Source organism: Clinocottus analis, unplaced genomic scaffold (genome assembly GCF_023055335.1).
Source record: "Clinocottus analis isolate CAN_PGR_092001 unplaced genomic scaffold, fCliAna1.0.p SCAF_27, whole genome shotgun sequence".
In the NCBI taxonomy this organism is placed as follows: Eukaryota; Metazoa; Chordata; class Actinopteri; order Perciformes; family Cottidae; genus Clinocottus; species Clinocottus analis.
The window spans coordinates 325,793-352,949 of record NW_027176009.1 but is presented as its reverse complement, the minus strand read 5'-3'; the positions used below and the strand labels follow the sequence as shown (position 1 = coordinate 352,949).

Sequence of the window (27,157 nt, the reverse complement as noted above, 5' to 3'; positions counted from 1 at the left end):
GAAAATAGCACAAACGGCCTGTGTGTGTGTGTGTGTGTGTGTGTGTGTGTGTGTGTGTGTGTGTTTGGTTGTGTGAAGTGGAATGCGGACTTCTAGGTGGGGGCACTTGGGCTAAGTTTGCTGGGGTCATCTTAATTTGCCAGGGGTGATCCCGGGTTAATCCATCACTCATTAGCTCTCGCAGATAAGACTCATTTTGGGGAAAGAGGGGGAGGGGCTGCCAGTCCACACTTTCCCTCAGTTTCCCTTCCCATCACAGTCACCGCAGACACAAGTGCACACATGTTCCCCCTCTGTGTCTTTCAGATAGGAAAAAAAACCAAGTCTGGTAGAATAAAACCGAGTCCCTCTCTTCCTTTGCCCAACACCTTTTTCCTCCCTTTTAACTCCTTTTTATCCTTTGCTGGCTCATCTCCCTCTGGGACAATGCGGCCAATTAATTAGGCTCGGCGTCCAGCAGAGAGAAGCGCTGGCCTCAGCTGATTTAGCTCTCGAGGGCCCATTGCGAACAGTACAGGGATGATGGAGGGATACATGGTGAGAAAGTGAGGGAGGGTGAGGACAAAGATAGGGGGAAGTGAGATAAAGACAGAGAGGCTCTTGACTCGGCGTGCTACCTTAAGTGTTATTTGGTGTTGCAGGATGAGGGCTGCCTCTCCCCTCGTAGTGTGTGTTGCAGGGGGCTTCTCGGCAGCTGTTGGGTCCCCTCCTCCTCCTCTTCCTCCTCCCCCTCCTCTTTTTCCTCCTCCTCCTCCTCCAGCAGGTTCCCACACGGGTCCCCGTCTGTGCTTATAATAACAAAAAGGCCCCCTATCACTGGAGGATGACAAAGCAAACAAACTGACCTAATTAGGAGGGGGGTCGATAAGGAAATTAGACGGAAATGGAGTCATTAATGGTAATATTTGTGTTATGAGATGATAGTTTGTGGCGAATTTTTTTTTATTTCCAAATGGGGCCCCTCTGTTTTCTTTGAAGCAAAGACCCGGACTTGTATGACACGGGGAGGGAAAGAAACTTGGCCTGGGCCTCAAATCCTGCTGTCTATCTACTCTCCAGCCGCCAGAGACACTCGCAGATATTGAAATGATTATGCTCCAGGTCACTATGGGAATCCAGATGTCCATCTGAAGATTAAAAAAAAAATCCTGGAGAATGCGTTTCGGCCTTATTTTTGTCTTCAAACTTGTTTTGGTTGGATTTTTCTTCCTCGGCGTTTCTTCAGGACAGGCCTTTGGCTGGAGATGAAGGCAGAGATGGAGAGCGTGGGGGATAGCCGATGGGAGACGATGCTCCCGTCTCTCAGAGTCTTTTGCGGGGTGAAGGGAGAGGTAGATCGGCTCGCTCCCATTGCTCTCATCGTTCCCGGGTCGGTCAGAGTGCCGTGGGAGTAATAACAGTAGCTGATGCAGACCCTGTTCCTGTCAGTCATTTGTGACTTGGAAGAATTTTTAAATTAATTTTTTCTTCCTTTTTTGTGCAATTGATCCTCATGTCAATAGAGACGTGAACATGGAACAGATCCCAGCTGACATTGGGCGAATGCCAGGTACGCCCTGGACTAGCCAGACTATCCCAGGGCCAATATGAATAGTTTGGATGCAAAATAATTGAGGTTGAATGTTTTGCATTTTTCACGTCGTTTATTCGGCCTTCTGTCTCGCAAACCCGTCGCCTCGAAACTGCATTTATATACTCTGTTTTGCCATTTTGTTTTCTGCCTGAAATACGTTCCCTGGCAATATTGTACTCACTGTGTGCAGCACACTAGTCGTTGAGAGGGAGGCGGGGTAGATGCTGCTCGGACTAAGTGCGGGACTTTTCATGCGTCCTGAGTTTGGCTTGCAGTTGGGTTTAGGTATCAAAAGAACTTTGGTTGAGGTTTTGGTACGTTTTTGGTTCCGGTTAAACGTTAATGAAGTGCACACGTCTTGTGTTGTGCTTCACGTCCCTTATTCAACCAAAACCACAGTCTTTCCTACACATTAACCCACCAATGTGGGGGCCTGAACATTGCCATAATGTACAGGACCAACTCTTGCATTTTTTCATACCCATCACAAAGATACATATACTAACAAGTATTCAGTCTTACTTGACTTGTTCCTAAGGGGTTGCTTCCAGCGCAGTTTAACAGTAAGATAATACTGCTGTCCCCTAGCCTACTATTCAAATGTATGTTTTGCTTCTTTGAGCAGAACGAGCCGAATGCAATAGTCACATTATATTGGAGAGACGGCCAATATTTCCAACGTCAGGCAACTCGCACCAAAACCATCTAGATTGATAAATAGGAAAAATGTGTATTTAGATTTTTTGTTGGGTGAACTGTCCCTTTAAACCCAAGGGCTTCTTTAAGAGGGGGTTAACAGTGGCATGTTCGGGGTAAAGGCCAGTAGACAGTAGCAGCAGTTAATGGTGGTTTAAAATATCCGGACCAACCGCTTGAAAAATAGCTTTTAAAAACCTGTTGGGAAATGAACTCTGAGCCCCAATAACATTCAAGGTCAGTGAAAATATAGAGGAACGAGGCCATCACAAAAGATAGAGTGGAAAAAGAAAAGAGCGGGGTTTAAAAGAGAAGAATAACAGCGGTTAGTGTTCGGGTTGCTGCCTCGGCCGGTGACCTCATCGGAAAACGACACCTCTCTTGCCAACGCAGTGGATTTCATATTTTAGTGTAGATTACAGTACAATGGGCAAGTTGTGAACGTGTTGACAGGGGGATGTTTTCACAGATGGGAAAATAGATATTTGAAACAAATGTTTTCGGAAAACATGATCAAGTGTTGTAGGAGGAGCCCTCTGTTTGGGGTTTCGCTCCTTAATCAGCTGCAAGATGCAAAGACAAAAAAAAACAACTATAAAAGTCAAACTATTTTCTGAAGTCATTTTCATTAGATTAAGTGGCCTATTTGATAATTATGGTCAATTTTCCTGGTCCGCTAAGCAGTGCAATCATCCTGTAGAGTCGACCTCCTTTGCCAGAGCAAATATTAAGGAATATCTACAGAATCAATAACACACTGGGGGTGATAATATTATTCTTGACACAAATTACACACAACCACTTAATGTTACCCTGGAAAGTGCAGAAGTTCATCAGCCAGCGGGGCTCACAATAGCAGCGGCATTGGGATGGAAACCCGCCAGCTGACACAGGAAGTAGCCTCTCTTTTCCTCGGGAAGCCTTAAACTGATAATCTGTCGAGCTTTTTTGAAACCCTCCACCTCTAGTCTGATATCCCTGCACATCATAATTAGTCCCATGGAGGAAATAGTGGGCCCTTTTGAGTCTTATTAACGCAATCTTTCCCGAACCCTAACCCTAGCTATAAACCCTAAACACACCGTACCCATAATTAATTTGCCACGTGCGATTTTTCTTCAATATCTTCAATACAGTTTGTCTAATCTACCAACAAATTTTGAATCACAACCGCCACGCAATGCTTGCATAGTGGCTGCGTCATATGTATGTTCCTCATAAAGGGAACCGCAGTGATGAGCCGGGCCAAAAGGTGTCATTTATCACTCAGGAGGTTTTATGGTATGGCGCTCCAAATTCTTGCTGCAGCAAGTACGTTTTGAACTTTTGGCCCAGCCCCGTCCGAATAAATCCACATTTGAAATAAGACGTCAGACAAATAGAGAGGCGTTCCACCTCCTGCCTTTAATCTTCTGCGTGAGAGGGGGCGTCAATAAATCCTCTGTCTTTCTATTCGGGAAAATTTAGCTAACCTTTGCTTTGCTTAACCTTTCCTTTGCTTTAATTTTGCTTTGCTTCCATTCAATATAATTCAATATTTTTTCTTTCTCCGTATTTTCTTTTACGTAAACGTTCACTTGCTATTATGAAAACTTAAAAAAAACAACCGTTGTCTGTTGTCACGTTATTGGCGGCAAAGCCGCGTTCACCCTCAGCGTGTGTCAGCCCTCTGCTTGCTCTGGCAAAGTCCAGTCCTTCCCTCGCTAATTGCCTTCTACCGATGACTAAATTACAATGAGGTTTTGGGTTTCTGGGTCAGAGGGGTCTCTTTTCCTCCTCCCCCCTCCTCTTCCTCCCCTTCCACAACTGTATCCTTCCTGCCTGAGTCACAGGTGTCACACTTGGTTACAGACGATATGAAGTGCTGCGATTTTTTTTATGAAGAAATTGAATTAAAAAACAACCTTGGAGAGCTACTGTTCCAAGATTGCAATTAGAGCAGTGGAAGTATGCAAATGTGTGTGTGTGTGTGTGTGTGTGTGTGTGTGTGTGTGTGTGTGTGTGTGTGTGTGTGTGTGTGTGTGTGTGTGTGTGTGTGTGTGTGTGTGTGTGTGTGTGTGTGTGTGCATGCGTGCTCGAGGGCCTAATTGGTAGCGAGCCGTGTAGGCACCATGCCACAGCGGAGCAGTGCAGTAAAATGCGGTTCTGGAGCCGGTACAGTAAAAACATCTCCGCTCCATCAGTGTCAGAAATAATCTGCGTGGATCAAACCAGCTGCTTCGCCGCCTCAATGAGCAGGAAACCTCCGCTCCGCCGAAGCTGCTGCAGGACGGCAGCACGCTCCACCAAAAAGTATTATTATACTTTGTTATTTTTCAAAGGAAGCTGCTCAGTGGAGATGTTATGGTCAATGTATTTGAAGACGCAGCGTCCTTGAAATCCATCCAGCCCTTTAAGGATCCGTCCTTGACTTTGAGAAACACCCTCTGTTTCTTGTCACAGCATTGTCCTAATTCGGCTTTGATTATAGTATATCAAATATTTGTTGGTATTGAGCCAAGATGTTTGTTTTTTTTAATAAATGTAGGAAGATCAAAAGGGTATTATGTTTATTTAACCTTAGATGGCTGAAAATATATGCTTTTCTGATTAAAATGAACAAAAGATTCAATGAGTTATTTGTTCAACATTATCTTCACGTCATGAAAAATAACATTGTAATTCCAGCGATTACACCTGTTAAATGTTCATCGTTGCAGTGGGAACGCCTCCAATGTGACCGCACCAGCAGAGACCACCCATGATGCCTTGCTTTTTCCTCTGCGTACTTCCGCCTGCCTTGTTGTAACTGTGCCGTACACACAACCGCATCTGCTGCAATCTGCTCTGCAAAACCAAACGCGTCTGATTTACATACAGGGCAACATCTTGCATCATGGATCATGACTCGGAGGAGCCGAGGCGGAAATACTTCTATTAGCTCCCCGGAAGACAACACATGTCATAAAAGTGCCGTTCATTTTGATTATTTCTGATCCTCTCCTTCTCCGAAATTTGCGACACCATTTGGCATCGTTGCTCGCCAGCAAACATTGGAACGGTTCACTTTGGCCACAGTTTCACACCGCAACCATATTTACAGTGAGTGTGCTGTGCCGGTAAGTCTGAGAAATCATTTGGATTAATACTTGTGAGCTACTAAATTTAAGGGCAACTCATTTTTATCTAAATTATTTGATTTCAACTTCTACTGCTTCTATTTCTACTCGTGCAGCGCCACTCGGGATCTTCCAAGCCGAAAAAAAACCCACACAAAAAAACGCCTGAGCTGTGACAGATGCAAGGCCTGCTGCTGGCTTCACAGTCGTGACCACGTCGGTAACCAGAGCATGTAAAGCCTTGAACCCCCCCCTCACCCTCAAACACAGCTTAACACTGGAGGGTTTTCAATTTACATTTTTACATGCGTTTCATTGTGCAGACCTAAATCTTAGGGCAGTTTTACATATCTACTCACTGTTAATAATTATCACCCGAGATCAGTTTGGAGGAATCCAAGTTTAAGTTGAAGAGTTTGCAGTTTAAAAATAAAAAAACTGCACGAGAGCTGAGTACAATATATGGAGAAGGGGAGAAATGAAAGGGGGAACAATAAATGTGTCACAGGAGTGAAGGAACTGTGCCGTGGGGGTTTCAGATTTATGGCTTTCAGCGGCTTCCCGCTCACTCCCTCCTCTGGATGGGAGACTGTGCTTGGCTCGGTGGCAAGAAGTCAAAAATGTACAGCGTACACACACACACACACACACACCTACACACACACACACACACACACACACACACCTCTTTAAGTACACTTCCCTCATCATTCCCACGCATGCTGCTGTCTGAACACAGGCTGCCCTTCAGACCAGATGCAGCAATGGAGTGCGATATGAACCAATACGATTAGTGACCCCGGGTTCAGCTCAAACGACAACCCGGTCTCGCCGTGCGTTTACGCTCCAGCTGGCTACTCATGCACTGCTTCTGTATAGCATACACTGTGGTGGCGGTGTTTCCTAATCTCTGTCCATCCGGGACATTTACTATCCACCTAGCCATGGTTGGCATTCAACTGTGTGTGTGTTTTCACTAAAAAGGTCCGGGTGTTTTTTATTTATCTGGTAAACACAATGAGGACCACCACTGCTACACGGACACTTAAAGAGCTCCGGTGCGCACAGCAATCAGTCAGGGTTCATTTTTATTGCGACTCGGTCTCCAGCCGAACCTGCCGCTCCCCCCGACAGTTAATGGATTGGCAGGTTGTAAAAGTGCGACAAAAGGTAGTGGAAAGAAATTCATTTTGAGTTTCACCAGGAGGGAAAAACAACAGGGATGAAAGGTAGGAGGAAATAATTTGATTCAGTCTAAATTAGATTTATTTCTTTTCCTCCGTGAACCTGTTTCTGAGAGCCCGACTTCCCCTCCTGTCCTCTCTTGTTTGACCGCCCAACTGAAGCTGCTTTCATGGCTTATACATTTTACAGAGAAATTCACTTATAACATTGGTAGCAGGAGAAGGTTTTCCCCATGCGAGGAAGAGGAGGAGGGATAGGAAGAGGAGGAGGAGGAGGAGGAGGAGGAGGGTCATGGCCCATTTTGGAGGAGTGGTAACTTAGTAATGGGGACTTGACAAAGGAATGTATAGGTGGTGTGTGCGTGTGTGTGTGTGTGTGTGCGTGTGTGTGTGTGTGCGTGTGTGTGTGTGTGTGTGTGTGTGTGTGTGTGTGTGTGTGTGTGAAGGTCAAAGGTTCCCCACCTGCTCCGCCATGGTTCCGCGGTCGCTAATGACCGTACAATAAAAATTAGGCATTCACCCGCCGGTGAGGACAAGCCGCGGCGTTTCTGTTTCTGTGTAGTTTCTTTTGTTTTTCTTTGACCATCCCGACGTTTCGTGAGCATTTGAACTAATGACGGGGATTACACACACAAAATGCTTAACTCCATTACGTTCACAATGGTGTAGTATTCAAGAATGGCGGTAGTTAATTAACTTCTGTTGGGATAAAAGTGAAGTCCATAGGGTCCACTTGCCGTTAGGACATTTCAAAACGTCACATGATCTTTCTTTGGAGACATCTTTTTCTTTGGTCAGTGTTGGCTTGAATGAACAGATTTAATAAGGTTTAAGGCAATATAGATGAAAAGTCCTTAAATTGATGAGGTGAAACTGAAATTTAAACATCTAGGCCGCTCCATCCGCTTAGGAAGTGTCATGTGGTATGACCGAAAGCTCCAGAACGGCTACCTCCTGGACCTTTTCAGTGATATTTATCACAACTGCTGCTTCCGATCGGTCAAGAATGAACTAAAAAAAGTTGAGAGGGAAAAATGTTTTGACAATTCCCCGTGTCAATAATTCCCGCCGTATTCCAGACACTTAACAAACAGGATGTGTCCAGATCGACTGATGTGCAAAGTGCGTTTTATGAGGGAGAGGAAAACCATAAACGTGCAGCCAGGAGAACAAAATCCAGGCGAGCATTCCGATCTCATCCCTAATCCAAAGACTCATCTGCTTATCCTCAAGTCTGAGTCACTTCAAAATGGGAAAATTTTCCAAAGTGAGGTATAGGGAGCGCCCTCTCCCACTGGCTTCTTCTTCTTCTTCTTCTTCTTCTTCTTCTTCTTCTTCTTCTTCTTCTTCTTCTTCTTCTTCTTCTTCTTCTTCTTTACATTGTGCTGGTAGAAAATATGTTTGAGAAGAAAAAAACAACAGGCAGGAAATAAAAGAAAAAGATGAGCCCTTATGATGCTTGATGGAGACACCAGCGTCTTCACGAAGGAGGAAACGCTCCCTGCCTCAATTTTCCTGCCCAAAGGGCCAAACTAACTCATCTAATCTTCCCATCATCCGATCTTCAAACACCGTTTATTTTCTCAGCTCATGGCCGCCAATCAGTGCTGGCCGACTGCGTTCGGCTATAATGCGTTAGCATTGTCGGGGCAGAGTGATTGCCTTAATTGCAGAGGCTGTGGGATTAGCATGAATCACGGCTCTGGAGCGGCGCGGCTTGGCCCTGTGTGAGCTCTCTGTCTCGTTGTCTTGCTCTGACAGCGGCGGCCCATCCCTGTCCGGCCTCGGGGGCCAGCGATGCGCGAGGCGGCCTGCCAGGAGTTATGGGAACCCAAAACACTGCGGCTCCGCCGGTCCCATAGAAACCAAACTGGCGGAGTAAATAGACTGGAGGTGGTGTCTGACATGATCGGCGGGGAGAACTCTTGTTTAGGGGAGATTTAGAGATCTGTCTCGCGTGTTTCCGACGCGCAAGAGAGCGGTGGCTTTGTGGACGTGCGAGCCTCGAGGCTGGAGGAGACGGGGTTAGGTAATGGCTGGATGTAAAACAATAGAGCGCACAGACCTTATTGTGTTTGGCTTTGACAGCCAGGTCGATGACGGCTAATACTTGAGGAGCAGGAGGAGGAGGAGGAGGAGTCTAAATAAAAAACCTTCACACTGTGATTATCAGATCAGGCGCTGATGGCGGAAAGAAAGAAACGTCAGCCACTTGTTCCAGTAATCCGCCTTTGCTTTGCAAAGGAAACATTGCTCCATCAGTCAAACACAATGCGTTCACACGCCGTTCCCACTCGCACGGCCCGAGCCAAGACTTTCCGAGTAAGAGGAATGTTTTGGTCTTCCCTGCTGAAGGAAACTGTAAATCCACTTGGTTCCAATCGTCATCGCGCTTCACGGGAAGCATCTTTTGCTATCGTGGGCCGCGGCATCCGCTCCCGATCGTCGCGGGCCCCGCCAACCCTGTCGGCTCAGGCTCCTTAAAGGCCTGCGTGCGATAGAAACGTAAAAAGGGTGCGTTCAGGCTCTGGCAAAGGCTCCCGTTCGCCGCATTATGTTGTCACACAGCGAAGCGTTGTTCGAGGGGGCTGAAGTTTGCGCGGATGCTGCTCGCAGCGTCGCCCTAAAGCTGTCAGTCCCTCACGCTATTAAGACAGCTGCTCTTAGTGGGTATTGTTCAGCGGGGAGCTACGAGGCACACTGACAGGCCTGAGGAATCTTTTTTTTTGTGTGTGTGTGTTTTTTTTTTTTTACCCTAAAGGGCTTTTCAGTGCTGTCGCCCTGAATGGGACCTGCCAATGTCATCCTCCAGCCATGGCATTTTTATGGCACAGCTGACATACAGACAACGCACTCGCGTCAGCGGCCCCGGGCCGGGCCCCCTTTATTCCCGCACTGTATGTCAGTTGGTTGTGTTCCCATAGACATGAATCGGGGGAGATCTTTTTCTCCCGGCAGCGCCACTTTATCTTGGAATTACTCACGCAAACACTCACATGGAGACACGCACTCTGAGAGCGACGGGCGCGCAAATAAAGACAGATGGGCAGAGGGAATCTCCCTCCCTCCCCCCTCTCTCGCTCTCTCCCTCGCTCCCTCATGCAGGTGCACACGCTTTTACACGCGCACACACACACACACACTAGTCAGACAAAAGACCCTTGATTACTCAGCAAATGGATGCACCGCTGATCACAGGCCAGCCCTTTTTACAAACTGGCCTATTATGTCGTCTCAGCGTGGGGTGGAAGTGTTGCAGGGCCCCGAGGCAGAGTGGCTGTGGAGGGCTTCGAGGACCGTGTGTGTGCGTGTGTGTGTGTGTGTGTGTGTGTGTGTGTGTGTGTGTGTGTGCACACGCAACCAAGGCTGAGAAGTGCTCCCATGCTGCGCCGCCTAACGAGAGGGCAGGTCAGCCATTAAATGGGCACTAATGCGGGAAATTGGAGGCCATTAGGCCGCTCTTTGTTGTCGGTGCCTCTGTGTGGCTAGTTAGACTCTTGAAAAAGGGAAAGGCCTTATTAGCCCCCACATGAAGCCGGAGTGAATATACGGGCCATTTAGCTCAGCGTGGGGCAGGCCGGCCTGCTGCTAGAGGCTGCTTCACGATTGTAAGGCCGTGTGCGCGTGAGCGTAATGTACATCTGACATGGTGTTAATGTGTCAACGGCTTTACAAGCGCTTTTGTGGTTTCAATGTGTTTGGAGATGTTTGCAGGCTGGGAGGGACAGTGGGGAAATACTCTTTTCAGGGATTTCTTTCTTTCTCGCATGAACCACGTCAGCGTCTACCAAAGACCAAGCAGCACGTTCGGCGTTTAAAACAACGCGTCCCGTGTATTTCGAGACGAGTTGTCTTATCTTAAGCACCAAAATATGTACAGGACATTATTAAGTTTATTTTGTGGATCGAAAACCCCAAAGCTTTGCATGTTTCTGAGAGGCCTTTTACAAATGTCCGTGCATGCTAGACTTTCTAAACACATGTCCTCTTGCAGTTGCAGTGACAGGAAATCATTGACAGTGCAGGATTTTATGAAGACAGTCGGTATGAGAGGGCCTTTGTTTGACTCACTTTTACAACATAAATTACCGTTATGAGTGCCGGCTGATAAAAGAGGGGAAACAATGTAAAACGTGGACGAGATTATAGCAGTACATAATGAAAAATGCATGCAATGTCACACATTTGATTAATGCTGGTATCATTCCTGCAAATATTTGTTTTTCTGCACGTGAAATGCATGTATCCGTTGCGTTCTATCCGTATGATTGTTCTCATGCTTTGAATAAAAGCTGGGTTTAGCCGTGCCGCGGAGATGGGGGTTTAAGCCGCGCTCTGCTGGTGTTTACTCTGCCGTCTACTGTAAATCCGTTGCTTAACATTAACCTTCGCTCTCGCCGCTAATAGCTTCATGAGGGATCCCCGCGTGCACCGAGGCGAGGCGGTTCTCACAGCTCTTTAATAAATCAGACACATTTTATCACCCCGCTGACAAGCACATGCAGCCGCAGACTTCCCGCCTGCGCACGGGGAGTTGCATAATTTCACCCAATATGAGAAAACATCCGAGTGTTAAATTATGAAATAAAAAAAAAAAAAAAAGGAGAAATAGATAAACAGCTTGACTTGATGCGAAAAAGAAGGGGAAAAAAAGGGTCAGACGAGTGCGTAAAGGCTGCTTGACGGCGAATGGAATCTGTCCACTGGAAATCAGTGCTCACCGCATGTTTAATCTGCCTTTGATAACCCCGCAGGACTGATGAATATTCTGTGTGACTTGATCTCAATTAGCCGAGTCTCCTCCAGTCTGGCCTGGGATTTAACGAGCAGCAGGCCGATCTCCCTCCCTTCCCTCTGTCCAGCTCGTCTTTTCTTTTCCCCAGCTTTTTAAAAATGATTTTCCCTTCCTCTCTTTCTTTCTCTCATCCTTGGTACAGTGTCTGTGGCGAACTGCTTATGAAAAAAAAGAGAAAAAAAAAGAAACACAGTGTTCTTTTGGAGCGGCTGAGATCCAGAGTTTAGCTGAGGTCATTAGAGAGCGTGAAGAGGGCTGCGGGGCTCACAGGGGGCCAAAGCGCTGCGGCTAATTGGCTGCAATAAAGGAATTAAATTAGCCTGATATAATCTCTGCAGCGGGCGCCTCATCCTCCTCTCTCTTCCCACTCACCATCGCCCCACGGTTTCACGGCATTCCCAGGGTGCCCCCCGATACAAACTGAGCGCTGCTGACCTTAACACACATAGACACACACACACACACACACACACACACACACACACACTTCCATACATCCTCCACAACACCAGCATAATCCCGCTCTCACACTCTTTTTCTTTTTTCTTCGTTCGCTCTCAGAGTTTTTCAGAAAAATCTCCGTGCGGCGTGTTTTTAACCGAAATGTGGGCCCCAAAATGAAGTTGTTGCCCAACTGTTTGTGGATCGTGAAAGTGTTGCTTTGTAAAAGGTGTTTCAATCTTTTAGAATTCTGTTTCTACATTTATACTTGTTCGTATTGCCATCACAAAACGCAGTGGGTTTGTTTTTGACAATTTGGTTTTCTGTTTATTCTGATTGCAAAACTCTTGTGATAATTGGTGAAAAAAAAGCCCACTAATTGCAGAATACTTTTATGGAATTATTATCCCCATGTTGCAATATTTATTTGCGTGACGAATTCCTATTTTCTTCAGATTTAAATACAAGACATATTGGCTGAAAAAAGTGTCTAAACAGCATTTTTGAAAGCCAATTGCGTATCGAATCAAAGAAATAAAAGGCTCAGCGTCAGGTTATTTATAGCAATTCATACGGCAATTACACATATTGTGGCAACAACTAATGAAAGACAAACGAGTAGCTTGTCTGAAAAGATTACTAATGCTGGTAATACGGTACATTTATATAGACCCATAATTGCATCGAAAGAGACACAAAAACAGTGATGCGAGCGCTCCATCTGTCATCTCAATCCCTCAAATGGCCTCAATTAGCGCTTTTATTTTGGTAATTCTCGGCTTTATCGTGCCAGTGTCTGGATCAACAAACACACAATAAAAAGGCTGTATTGTTTAAATTAATAAGAAAATACATGTATTGGTTGATATAAAATAGAGAGCCAAATATGCTTAATACGCGGTTAATAAATATTTTTGTAATTTCACATCTCTCTGTTTTGGTTCAACAGTTAATATGGAGGCTTTATTTTGGGACAAACAGTCATTATTGGTGATAGGTGATCATTTCTCCACAGTCAAATTCCATCATCTTCATCACTCAGTCTGAATGGAGGCTCTGGCGCCGGCATTTTTTTAAATGGCTCCTCTATCAACGCAGATTTAATTTGGCCACAAAATGATTGTTTGTGATGTCAAGAAGAAATCCAAGACGTTAAAGGAAAAATACCGACTGTTATTCTTTGTCCCTCTCCTCGCTGTCGGTTCTCCGTCAGCGTAGTCCTACGAAAATCACAGCTCATTTATCACCATTCATACCTGGACAGTAAAAAAAAAGATCTATTTTAGCAAGCATGAAATTGCAAGAATTAAAACATTCACTCGTACCTTTTCTAGTAACAGTATTTGTTATACTTTTACTTGTAATGGAGTATTCTTTAACTTGCAACGGAGTTAGTTTCCTTTACTTGCAATGCAGTGTTTTCTACCTTCACTTGTTAAGAGTATTTCTTCTTTAAAGTGTAAAGTAAAGTCAACTACTTCACACATACAGAAAGAAATCAGAGGGTCTGCAAGAAAATCTCCTTCACAACTTTATTGCTTTAAAAACAGTTCAGTCAGATTTATTTTAGGAGCCTTTCTGTACTCTGTGAATCCAGCTCGGCATACAGTGTGTGTGTGTGTGTGTGTGTGTGTGTGTGTGTGTGTGTGTGTGTGAGGGGGGCAGAAAGGGAGTCGCTTTACAGCCTGCCTTGATTTAATTAAATGCACCATACAGTTTAGGGGGGTATCAAGCTGTTCCAGATATTTTGGGGCACAGTTTATGAAAACATTTGCAAAAATAAGTCATCGTGAATATATATACTACTTTAAAAAGTTTCTCTCAGAGGACGTTTTTTTTCTTCATATTTTCTCTCGAGGGGGCTTTAGAAGTTAATCAGATTACTATTTGGGGGGCGCCCACCGGATTAAAAGCAAACTGTTCATGTGTAGCCTTCCCTCGCTGTTTGTTTAAAAGCAGAATAGCCGAGCTCCTGCTGCTCCCCCTCGCTCGCTCGCTCGCTCGCTCGCAGGCGCAGGCGCTGGTGTTGGGTTTTGGGGTTTTCTGTCCTGGCCCGGCGAAAATCTTTGTCAGAGCCTGCGACCTCCCCAGACTTCCGAAAACGCCCGCTTATTTCAATGTGACATCTCACGTGGCGCAAAAAAAAAATAAATACAACGAGCCTCCTCTTGAGCGTCTCCATTGGCGCAGCCAGAAGCATGCGGGTTCAGAGCGAAAGCGGCAGAGATCAGTTGCTCGAGGGTCTTCTTACAACACATGGAGGCCGAGGCCGACGTCACTCAATTACCGTGCTTATCGTAAGAACGGCGGGCTTAACCCCAGCCCTCCCCCCCCCCACAGCTCCACTGCGTGAATTTTCCCTCTCTAATTAGCCGAGAGGAAGGCCGCTTTTCTGACTGAGGTCAGCGGATGGGTGCTGGGAACCGACTTCAAGACACTAATTGGCCGGCTTTTCCCAAAACGCGCTCAGACGCATGCTCTGGAGGGCGTGGGGGGGAGAGGTGAAGGGGGGGGGGTGGTTTCGCAGGACGTGCGGGGAAGAGCAGCAGCTCCCGATAAACAAAATCAGTTTCTTGTTGAATTCTGCTGCAGCGAGTCTCCGACGCGGCGCTCGCCAATTCCAGATAGCGCTGGTGCACAGGCCTGGACTGGGACAAAAATCTGGCGCTGGACTTTTTGGCCCACCACAATCCGCGCGCAGATACTGTGCCAACTCGGTCTGTTGATGTGTTGTACATATAATCACACAGGCCCTTACTATACTGAATAATATCAATAATATAATCAATGGTGGGCTTGGGGTCTCTGGTGAGAGAGATGATGTACTGGGCACAAATCTGGAGGTGAAAAGTAGAGAAATAGTATTAGGAATTACAGAATACATTTAAACACCCTTAATATGTATGCAGATGTTTAATTGTAACAGGAGTTATTTAGTGATTCATTACTTTTAACTGTATAATGTGAAATGGGTCATTGTCTCGGTGCCTCTTATTTGATGTAATTTAATCTGAAAATTCCCATAAATAAGTGTTTAAAAAAAGAAAAGCAAGGACAATAAACCATAAACATTCACAGAGGTAAAGCATATTTGAACAAATTGGACAGTGGGCTTGAAGAAAGTGTATTGATACTGAAAACACTTTAACCCTGGTGACCTGATTTGTAATTATAAAAATTGTGAAAAAGCAGATGTGCATGCTCAAACCACACCACCATAAAATAGTGCTTAATTGATCAGCATAGTATATGATTCTCCAACACTTTAGAACTAGACTTACACCACACACTATCTGTTACGTCAAGTAAAATTCATAGACAACGTTTCTGAACATTTAGGGAATGAGTGTTTATCCACAACATGTTAGCTAGCACACGCGCCTGCTATCACCACCACCAGCCTCCTCCTCCCCCTCCTGCACCACCGTGGCAGCGGGAGCCTCACTTTCACTGTCCGACGACACCTCCTCCTGAGAGGGACCCAAAGCCACCACTGCCGGCCCCCGCAGCAGCAAACATTATTATATTTCTGCTCTTAGCAGCATCAGTTACGAGAGCTTTTTATTCTTTTTTCCTCCGTTTTCCTGCACCGCCTTTTCGTTTTTTCTCCATTTTTGCTTTCTCTTCTCTCTCACAATTTGCTTATGATGTGTCATTGGCTCATCATTGAAGGTGATTGAACGAGGCGCGGGGGGGTGGGCGGGACTACTGGGCCTATCATAGCTCCACTGGGCCGCTGTATTCACACCGAACGCGTCGCGTCTACCTTGTCAGTTTACTCGCTTGACAATGCGTCTTTACATACAAAAAAAAAAAAAGATCAGCCACTGCCGTGCGGGGCCATTACTGACCGGCCCACCGGGAAAACTCTCGGTCCTCCCTATGGCCAATCCACCCCTGGTGGTGCACATTACAGGAGATGTTGTCTGGGTGAGCTTAGCGTTATCCATCTAATTCAATTACTCTTGTTTTAAAAGGTATCGGTTTACACTTATTTTTACTGCTGACCTTAGAGGGGTAGGAGAGGGGGGGGGGGGGGGGGGACCGCTAATCCAGCCTGGAGCAGTGAACCTGATTGGAAACAGACCAAACGTTTGAAAAGAGCCCAGAAAAATGTAAATGTGGCCGTTGTCAAAATGAATTATCCAACAATAAAGTTTCAGCACATAATTTACATATTACACATTAGGAAAATATTATATTAGAGGTATAATGAAAAGCAACGTGTCTTTGATTTACAGATGACTCTCCGGCAATATGTATTGTTCTCATCAACAACACAGATGCAACGTTGAATCGCAGGAGGCAAAGTGTTTCGAAGTGCACCTGGTGGATTCAGTCATTGATTGTGTGTGTGTGTGTGTGTGTGTGTGCGTGTGTGCGTGTGCACAACAATGCCATTATTTGGCACCGTTATCACAGTGGTCCTCTTGATGGCAGGTATTTGAGCAACAGCAGAGAGAAGGGTCAACTCTTCCATCTCCAGGTGTGGGACAAATATTGTGTTTTTTGTTGTTGCGTGGGATAAAACTTTTTTTTTAAGTCTCGTTTAGTTAGTAAAATAAGTTATGGACCAGTTTTTACCTAAATATCTATTTTCTTAGAGGGTACCAGGAATGATCTTACCTCCTGCCGTTTTTTAATTCTGCTTTACCTCTAAAAGAAACTAAAGCTTCCACTTTGCATGCCTCTGCCAACCAGTCAAGTTGTGAGTGTGATTTGTGATGTCCCGGTGACTTTTATTATAGATATTATAGATTGATCAATACAAAGTATATCCTATGCAAATACATTCAAAAGATGAGGAGGACCATGGACACGTTGTTTTCGAGCGACCAGTCGAGTCACATGTTAGCTCGCAATTCTTGAATTGTTTTTTAATCACATGAGCTTTGATTTGGAGAAATGATGTCACGCGGGTGCTGATGCCATTTTGAGAATCACTCCTGGCTCGTAAAACACTTGGAATTGCTCCAGCAATAACATGGATTTCGACATTTATTTATTGTCTTCTTAAGGTGTAAACGGGGCATTGTGCGAGCCAGCCCAGTGTCAGTGAGTTTAGATGAAGTGCTTCTTGCTCGTCCCCCATTATCCGACAACAATACCTCATGAAGCGTGATACCGTCAAACACCTTCAGCTTGTATGCCGTCTCTTCTTCAGTATCCGGCGGCATAATCCTCACCGAGTGGCCACGGAGTCCGCACAGGGCTTGATTTCCCCCGTCTTCCTTTAGGAAAAGGGTGTGACGCGCTCTTTGCAGTGTAACAGAGACGCGTCCGCAGGTTTGAGACCGTGTACTGATCCTCCACCGGCTGAACTCCCCCGACAGAGTAATCCCTCATTGCCTGCAGCGAAAGCTTTCACCTTCGGCGTTTGCTGGCGACACGGACAGAAGACTTGAAGCCATTGTGTTCTATCAATTGTGCTTCGCGGCTAAAAACAAATTCGAATTTAGTCACATATCTATGAATTAAAGAAAATGTGTTTTGTGCAGAGATGCCCGCCGTCCGGTTGTGGCCTTCCCCAAGTGTGGAGCCGCAGGAAACAACAAGAGTCACACAGGTGTAAATGTAGCGCTCAAGAAGACGTCGGACCTGTGTCGCTTTAAGAGGAAAGACGGGTGTAAATGCAGTCGGGGGGGCTTCACAGGACACAAAGTCTTTGGAACGGAGATGTCATGGCATTAAAAGCAGAGACGGATCGGCTCATTAAACCCTCGCCGCCCTGCAGGGAAGACACAAGTCACCACTGATAAAACGCAGAGCTGCTAATGCAGGAGTGTGTGAGTGTACTTTAGAAAATAGATTGTAATTAGGTCCTTGGAGTGGAGAGGAGAACTCGAGGGGAGGGAGGGGAGAGTCCCAAATACACACACATATACACACGCACACACACACACACCTGTGAGAAGCCAGATTGAGGCATGGCAAAGGGGAAGTGATGGCTTCTTCATCACTATGGAGCGGATGATAAACAGGTGGTGCAGGGAAATACACAGGCAACCCACACACGTGTCGACACTGACAGCATGCACCCGCACACATCTGTATCAGAAGGGTTGCCGTGAATAATGCATGAGCGCGCTTGTGGTGGTGGGAGGACCGGTGGCCGGGCCCTAATGAAGTCGGGCGTGTCCGCCTCGCTCTCGCTGCCAGAGAGTCATGAATAAACATCGGGCGGGCTAATTAAACTTAGTGCCAGCGACTGCACTTGTCGGTAAACAAGCGAAAGGGAGTCTCACGCGCACGCTCGGGGGGAACGGGGGAGGAACGATAGATTGATACCGGGCCCTCCGCCTCACTCTGTTCAGTGCGGCGTGGACTCTGGAGAGAAGAGCTGGAGGAATGTAAAGGGGAGTGATGAGTATTGGAGACAGCTGGAGAGAGGTGGGGGGGGAGGAAAGCTACCGTTATAAAGTAGTGCACAGGGTGCCCCGTAAATGTGCAGCTACATTAGAGTTATTAGGTAGTTTAACCTCATCATGACTTCAACTGACTGTAAATAAACTTAGAGTTACGTGCAAGTATGAAAGTAAACTTACTCCCACTGCCAAGGTCATTATTTTTGCGAGTCAGGACTGTCTTCACTGCCATCAAGGTATTGTTTTCCCCCCGACATCGTCAGTTCAGTTATCATAAGAAACAATATGAATTCATTGGGGAAAGGTCAACATCTGGTTGCTGACAGCGCACGACTCAGATTTGAATCCAGCCGTGGGCCCTTCATAGCATACACACTGTCAAATATGTCCTCCCCAATGCTCCTCATCGGTATACGCACAAACATGTTGCCATGGTTTGAATTAGCATCACAGCTGAGCTGTTGGTTTCTCCCCAATTCAACCTCCGCGTCCCGTCTCCTTCCCTCCGCAGCCTGCAACTGTAACCTGCACGCCCGGAGGTGCCGCTTCAACATGGAGCTGTACAAGCTGTCGGGGAGGAAGAGCGGCGGAGTCTGCCTCAACTGTCGCCACAACACAGCAGGACGCCACTGCCACTACTGCAAGGAGGGCTACTACAGAGACCTGTCCAAACCCATCTCACACAGGAAAGCCTGCAAAGGTACAGCGCTTCTTTCTTCTTTTCTTTTCTTTCTGGACAAGGAAAGTTTGTGGAAAAAGTTTCGGCAATTTCATCAAAACCTTCTTCCTTCTCTTTTTTTTGCGGCAGTGAGATTGTTTAGGTCTGGTAGGAAACAGTTCTCGGTGAATTACAGGAAGTGTGTGTGTGTGTGTGTGTGGGGGGGGGGGGGGGGGAAGCAGTCTTCTCATTCCTGAGCCCGTCTCGCCCTCATCTCCCTCTGTCAGCGGAGATGAGCTGGGGGTCTGTTGGGATTTGTGGAGGTCGTGGTGGTAACGGGAGGGCCGCTCCCTCATCGACAGTTGAGTTATTTGCCTTCGTTCTGGGAGGGGAGCTGGTGGTGGTGGTGGTGGTGGTGGGGCGGGAGGGGGATGACAGGACAAGCAAAACAAACAGAGCAGAGGTGTGAAGTGATGCACGGCGCAGGGAAAAGACGAGCGAGAACCTGAGGAACATCGGTGGAAGGACGGGGAGCGGGGGAAGGGGGGATCAAGCAAAAGAGAGCGATGGTAAGAGAGTGAAAGATGGGAGGGGAACGGGGGAGGGTTAGGAAGAGGTACACACACCCCACACAGGTGTGCTTCGCCCGCCATCAGCCCTCACCGTAGCTAATAAGGGTCAAAGGAAGTGAGGAGGAAGAGGAGGAGGAGATGTTTCTCACCTCCTCTATAGCTGCAGGGAGAGACAACAGGAGCTGAATCCATGTGCAAACAAGCCCAGAGACACCTCAGAGTAGAGATATACAGCTTGCACACACACACACACACACACACACACACACACACACACACACACGCACACACACGCTTCCAAAGAGGAAACATTAGCCACATGCTGACAGTTGAAGCCTGCCGAGTCGTCTCACCTCAGTCACTGGGAGTAAATAAACAAACTGGCCGGTCAGTCAGTTTCACAGACGGCAGGTCACATGTATCGGGCGAGACGATGTGTAAGAATCATAAAACACGGGACGAGATGTTAAAAACTGTCCATTGTGCCAGTAGATGGTATGCACTCACATGAGCTTCGTCGTGATGTTGAGAGAGTGGCATGGGAGGTTTACTTAAGCTGGGTTATGATGTCACTTTTGGGACACATCCTCAGTAGTGTGCCTTCGAATCAGTGGGTGTTTCGGCCTTTACTCACTAAACACCCTCATCAAAGGTGGCCAGCCGAAGGGTGATCAGGCCTTAGCTTGTGTCCCATGCCCAACTAAGATTTCCCACGGGACTATGCCAGGCAGGGGCGTCCTCTTCCCTGAGCCAGCTCTACAGCTGACCGCATACCTTATATGCCCTCCTTAAGTTGGAGGGATCTGAATTGGGTTGGGTAGGGGTGGGAGGTGTATTTGACCAACGCAGTCAATGTCTTTCTTTTTTTCTTCAAAAGAACGTTTAGGACGCCGCGGCCGGCCCGATTAAACGTCCAGCGACCGCTCGCCGCTGCTCCGGCACGAACACCTCTACTGCATAACTGAGATTCCCCCTCTGAAGGAAAAGCATGCATCTGTCCCTCCCCTCCTGCCGCTCATGAGCTCTGCTCCTCCACTGACACCAACACCTTCCATGGCTTCGGGCCCATTCTCCTGTCGGGCAGGAATGCAAACACACGATTCATCACGACGGGGACGTTGTGTGTCATTTACCCTTATCCTCCGCCGCGTCTGTCAGGCCAGCTAATTGTGGAGATTTAACCTCTTTTTCTTTCTTCTTTCCCTTCCGTGTTGTTGTTCTTGCATCGTGTGTCGAGAGGCTCGATTCTTTCAGCGTCCCATAACTCACTTTCATGGGGGTTGGTTCCTCGTACCGGAGAGTCGGACGCCTCGAGGTTCTGCTGAGCATTTCACCAGAGTTATTAAGAGCTGTTGAATTGGTTTACTGGCAGACAAAATATAGTTTACAGTTTACAGGAAACTAAATATTAATGCAGAGCATGAAAGCATGATTTATTATTTGTGCAGAAATACAGCACATTTTCAACCTAGTCTGGGGAATAATTAAACCCTATTTAAATTAGTGTAATTAACTGTGTAATTTGTTTATAATACCACAATTTTCTCTAATGACTTACACGTTTTTGGTCAGCAAACTAATTATTAATGGAGCATATTTCTGTTGATTACAGGCTCACTTGTGTTGCTTACTCTGGTGAGTTTTCCTCACTTTGCTCACCATCAAACACGAGCGAGGAGAACGGATCCACCAACGCTTTTGTTGGAGAGTCAAATTAAACTTCAGTTTGCGTTCGCAATATAAAAAAAAAACTAGAATCAGTTTTCTACTAATTTGACAATCTGCTCTCATGATGACTAACTTCATAGCCGGGAACTTTGGATACATGAGTCACGAAGTCAAAGTCGAGAGCGATTAATATAATGTGAAGAAAAAAAATGCTTTAAAGGTGAGAAATGCACGAGGTGGGGGACCTTTGACATATGGAGCAGAACTAGACATGTGGTCTGGCTCTGGAAGTTATGTGCTGCTGGTCAGGAACTCTGCATCCTTCATCTTCATCTTCATTTTTGTCTGTCCTGGACTTTGGATTTTGTCTCATCTTTTCTGACTCTGCATGGTTCTCTCGCTCTCCTGCTGCTAATACATGCACAATGTTGTTTTAAAAAAAGAAAAACTCTACACTGAGAGCATTGCAATGGCAATTATGTCACAATTGTTTTACATTTTATAGCAAAAATATGAATCAATTATAAATAATTGACAAGTTAATAGTTATTTGAATAAGCATTAGGTACAGCTGTAATCATTGTTCTTGATCATCAGCCCAGTCACGCACAATTGCACCGTTGTTAACTTGAATCCCCAAAAAGTACGGTATAGGGGCGCTTTGTTTTGGCTCCCTAAACAATTCAATCCGATCTCTAATTGTATTATTACTGTAAGATAATTATAGTCCCGCAGGCTCGTAGCAGGAGTGCAGTCATGTCATCGACTCACTACATCATTCTCCAAGCGAGTAAACAGCAAATCATCTCGCTTCCTCTCGCCGTAACGTAAACACGTCTCATCACCACGAATGAAATCGTCAGCTCGCTCGAACGTGTGATTATTTTTTTTCTGTTGTTCGATTCCATCCGCGGAGTTTGCCGGCGTCTGTGCACGTTTCCCGCCTCTCTCCTCTCTCACTCTGCGACTGTAAGCAAACGCTGCCAAAGTTCGACCGAGGTATTCGGTTCCATCAAACCAGACTCTCGATAAAGCGCCGGTGGTAATTACCCCCCCGAGCTGACAAATGATACAGAGCATGCGCTGGTTCTTTCTCGCCAATTCAAACATTTTCGCAAACTATATTTTACAGAGTTACAGATGAGACCTTTAAAGATGTGCGTAATTGTATTTCATGCCCTCTCTGTTAATGAACCTAACCCCCCGCCGCCTCCCCATCCATCCTCCTCTCTACGCCAAACACTCATACTGTCGAAAGCCTCTCCGCTTCGAAACATCGTAACTCACGATAATTCGTCGAAACTCAAACCGAAGAACACATTTTCTGTCCGCTCCTCGAGCAGAGTGAGCGCTGCGCCGAAGTGACAGCAATTAAGAGGTTTGGTTATTTATTGGGCTGAAAAAGAGAGGTGGGGCGGTGGTGGGAGAATGGGCTCTGGATGGAGTTTGCTTTTACTTGCGTAATGCGATCACCAAAGGAAAGCAGCTCGTTTCCACGGGAGGCCATCGCGAGTCAAAAGAGAGCGAGCCGCACCACGCTGCCGCGGCGAAATTTATAACTTCACCCCTCATTGAGCGGGAGTGTAAACACAGTGTGAGCTTCAAGCAGCTCTTGCTTGTGTCTTTCGCCGTTTGAAGCCTCCGAGTAAAACACACGGAGCAGTTTTGACAAAGAAGTGCGTGAACGTAAAAAGCCCCCTGGGTGGTCTGTCAACGCCTCCGTTGTATAACGGAGATACGTTGACTCAGCGGTCTGTCACCCAGGCACCGATTGTTGAAAGTTAAATAGTCGTTTGTCAGGAAGGGAGGAAGATTTTAATGCACCGGCCAATTTTCACCCATTTTGCTTTCATCAAAAAAAACATCCAAAACATCCCAAATGCAAAAAAAGACTTTATTTTACTACTAGTTTTTCTTCTAGATTCCTCCTAAAAGTAAAAAAAAAAAAAAAAAAGGAAATTCAGAAATCTTGGAATACAAATGATAATTGTCTTGATGTACAAGCGGTGGGTGTTTGGGGTATTTTTAGATTTATGGAGTGATATAAAAAGATATCCAAGAATTCCGTCTGTAAAAAACTTTCAACAAAATGAGACAATCATTCTGAACCTGACTTCATCCAATGTTCAAATGTCTCTTTGCAAATAAGCATGTGCTTATTATAAGACACACACACACACACACACACACACACACACACACACACACACACACACACACACACACACACACACACACATATATATATATATATAAGACACTGCCTCATTGGCATACTCAAACATACATTGACGTAGAACTTGTAATGTCAGTAATCACCTGGGGGTGATGTCATGGTGGTACTTGTTAGTTACAGTGTCTCCTCCAGTAGTGTCTCCCTTTAACAACTCACCTTGATGTGAAGTCGACAGCGTTTTGACATCGATAACCACTCCAGTGGTCCGATCCAAGTACTGGACTAGTCCTCCTCAGAGGGCCGTCTACTCTCAATACAAATCAAGCTCGGGCAGGACGCCGTTGGTTCCGGGACGGATGGAATCCCAACATCAACCGTCATGTAATTGCATCCACCAGTGGGATGATGAGGAACATGTTTTGCATATAAATGGTAAATGGACCCGTATATAGAAGGAAATTAGGCTTGTATTAAGGGATGCTCTGTTTCAATCAGAGTTTTTTTTAACAGCATATGTCTTCCATTGACACAGTAAGGTCATTTTGTTTTATTGACCGCATATAAAATGTTTCCTGCTTGGGATTAGAAAAAATAGAGTTTTACACAACTTCACTTTTAGCTTTGGATTTCCATCCAGGACACACACACACACACACACACACACACACACACACACACACACACACACACACACGGGACATCTGTGTTTTCAATTAGGAGCGACGCACATGTGCTTCAAACATCGTTCAATGGAAGAAGCTCTCATCCAACCTTTTGGGGCCCGCGATCAATAAAACGTCAAACAAGACAATAAGCGAGACGCACACACACCCTCTTTGTGAGGAACCTTTACTGAGCCCAACCACAGATAACTCCATCGGTCTCGTTCTGCTCTCTGAAGATACTCGTGGAGGAGCAGAAACCTAATTATAACAGAGCACAGACTCAAGGAGCTTGGCTTCACTCCAGGGACGACAAATTATTCTTATTGGCACAAACCTAACGGATGGGGTGATGGTGGCGGTGGTGGGTTGAAACTTCAAACGCCAGCTTTATGGTAAGCGATTGGCAAAGTTCAAAATTCTCACATTGTGCAATCTTCGACCGGGGGTGCCTTTGAAATCTACTCTCCCTCCGGTCAACGAAGGACATTTTTTATTCTTTGATACTCCCGGCGCCTTTCTTCTTTCGGCGTTGGAGAATTCGGTCTTCATCGAGAAACGCGACAGTTACGATGGGAGCTGATCCCTGAGGTTCAGCTCTGCTCCACGCTCCTCCACTTCTGATCATTAACTTCTGTCACAGAGACAGAAGGAACCCCTCACTGCCCGCCTCCCGTAACTCCCCGAGCCGTCTGTGGCAGCCACGTCGCAGAGCGCCGGCAGCCACTTAACTGTTAAGTGGACACACACTTTAAAAAACTCCCAAAAAAAACTCTCACTCGCACCTTCCTGAGTGAGCGGGCCCTTCAGCCAACAGGTGGGCCATCCAAGCCGGGGAGTGGGACAATTAGTCATCCAGCCAAGGGTGGGTGTGGGGAAGCAGCTAAGAGGCAAAACAGTCAGCCTTACGAGGGACCGGGGAGGAGGAGGAGGAAGAGGAGGAGGAGAGCGTTTCCCCACCTGTAGGCCATGTGCTGCACAACTTGATTTACTGGCGATCTGGAGGCTGTGAGAGCTGCGGTTACCAGGAAGACGCTCTATAAATATAACCGGAGCTCTCTGAAGCACCGAACCAGAGGCGCACTTTGCCCTCCTGCGCCTCCACCGGCTTTGACACACTCCAAAATTTACAGGCCCGAAGACGTGCTGCACCGGCCTCCACGCTGTTTATTGGGCTCCCTGATGCGTGCGTTTTTGTGTGTGTGTGTGTGTGTGTGTGTGTGTGTGTGCGCTGTTCCTTCTAGACACAACCAAGTAATGAAAGCGGTGACAAATTGGTCTGATAAAAGGTACAAATGGATACACAAGGAGGCTTCGCTCAGTGTAATAAGTAGGGCGAACAGCATACACACACACACACACACACACACACACACACACACACACACACACACACAGAGGAGAGATAAGAGCCTCAACAGAAGCTAAATCACAGGAAACCGGTAGAGATAAAAGCGCCAGAGTGTGATAGAGAGGAGGTGGCCTGCTGAAACCTAAATGATGGACTTTGCCCCTGCAGTACTTCTTCAGTAGGCGCTCTCCTAAACACCTCACTGAAACCACAACAACTGTGTCCTTTTCCAGGAGCCCTTAGGTCGATCATGAAGAGTACAGATTCTGTATTATATTACCACTTTATGGCAGGGTTGCCCCCTCCCCGCACCCAGAGGCCCCGCTGTAATGCGGCTCTCCCAGAGAGCACGCCTGTCGGACAGCCTGAATGAAAAACAACCGTATCGGCGGTCCAGGTCGAAGAACACCTGACATTGGAGCTGAAACTTTAGCCTTTTTTAAACGCATAAAAGACGTAAATTCAAAACTGAAAGAAAGGAAAAAAGCCAATCAGATGACATCTGTCCCATGCAGGCGGATTATGGTATTTAATTGAATTTTTGCACAGTAGAAACCTGTGGGTTTTGATTGTAGTTAAAACTGGTTTTGACATTTGTTCGTATGAGACGCTGACTTCGACGCGACTGAGGCCGAAACGGACAGATTGTTTAGAGGTTGAAAGCAGACGGTGCGGTTAAAAACAAAAACAGGCCAAACCACTAAAGCCGAATCTCAAAGTACATAATTCAGCTATATGCCCTTTGAAGGCTTTTCAGAGTGACAAGCGACACAACGCAGAAGAAAAGAAAACCTTCAGGGTGGGGAGACAAAGGCTCCGAGGCCGAGCCAACCACTGCACATCACTGCTTTTCCATAGGAAATAAAACTGAAATGATAACACCCACTGGGTGAGGGATACAGTGACGGGAGTTTGATGACAAATGTTTTAGGCTTTGCAGGTTTTTTCGAGGAAGGCTGTGGAAAATGTTGAAAGATTATCAAGGCTGCTCCTGTCGGGATTGGGACTCGCAGATAACTTTTATTTAACGCCGATTTACGAACTTGACAGGCTGTGAAATGAATGAAAGGGCCTGCATCGGTTGGGGGAGGGGCGGGCAATTGGAAAAATGATTACATTCCTGCAACATGTGTGTTCAATAGACCCCCCAAGTTTGGGAGGAAGTGTGACAGACGTCCCGGGCGCGCGTTCAAAGCCCGCCATTAATCAGAACCAGGGAATTAGGATTATCCTCCATTATTATATCATTTGGGAGACCTTCTCCACGCGGCCAAAGCCAAACAACAGGCACATTTCTGAGGAGTTGGGGAGATGTCGGCGATACTGTTAACCTGGCGGGTTTCCGATTCATTCGGATGACACCTGGTGTGTACACACGAATGAGCAAAACGGTGCCAAGGTGTGTGCGGACACAGAAAGATATGTGTCTCTCTTTAGTCGCGCTGTGGCCCCTCCCCCTTCCTCCTCCCGAGTAAGTTCCGCCTCTCTGTGTGCACGCCTCCACCTGTCTCTCACGCACTCTTATGGTTGTTGCCTCCACTGCTGTGTGCACCACCTGCACTCTCTGTAGATAGCACAAGTTTGTATCACCCCACATGTTTGTGTGAGTGTGTGTGAGTGTGTGTGTATGTGTATGTATGCGCGTGTGTGTATGTGTGTGCGTGTGGGTGTGCGCGAGACCACTCACTGTGCCTCTCTTTCTTCCTTTGTTTCCTCACAGCATGTGATTGCCATCCCGTGGGCGCTGCTGGCAAAACCTGTAACCAAACCACAGGACAATGTCCCTGTAAAGACGGCGTGACCGGTATCACGTGCAACCGCTGCGCTAAAGGCTACCAGCAGAGCCGCTCGCCCATTGCCCCCTGCATAAGTACGTGGAACCCAAGTCTTTACCATGTCTGCCTCACTGTAGGACACA

The 27,157-nt window shown here is 46.5% G+C and overlaps 1 protein-coding gene across 1 annotated transcript in view; it reads left to right on the top strand.

Annotated features, from left to right (window-relative positions):
* The window catches only part of ntn1a (netrin 1a), a 55,429-nt gene that overhangs the window by 12,631 nt on the left and 15,641 nt on the right, over positions 1–27,157 (top strand). The window contains exons 3-4 of the mRNA XM_068592643.1: positions 18,664–18,852; positions 26,960–27,109. Coding sequence (XP_068448744.1) covers positions 18,664–18,852; positions 26,960–27,109 — 339 coding nt within the window. The remainder of the gene's footprint in view (positions 1–18,663; positions 18,853–26,959; positions 27,110–27,157) is intronic.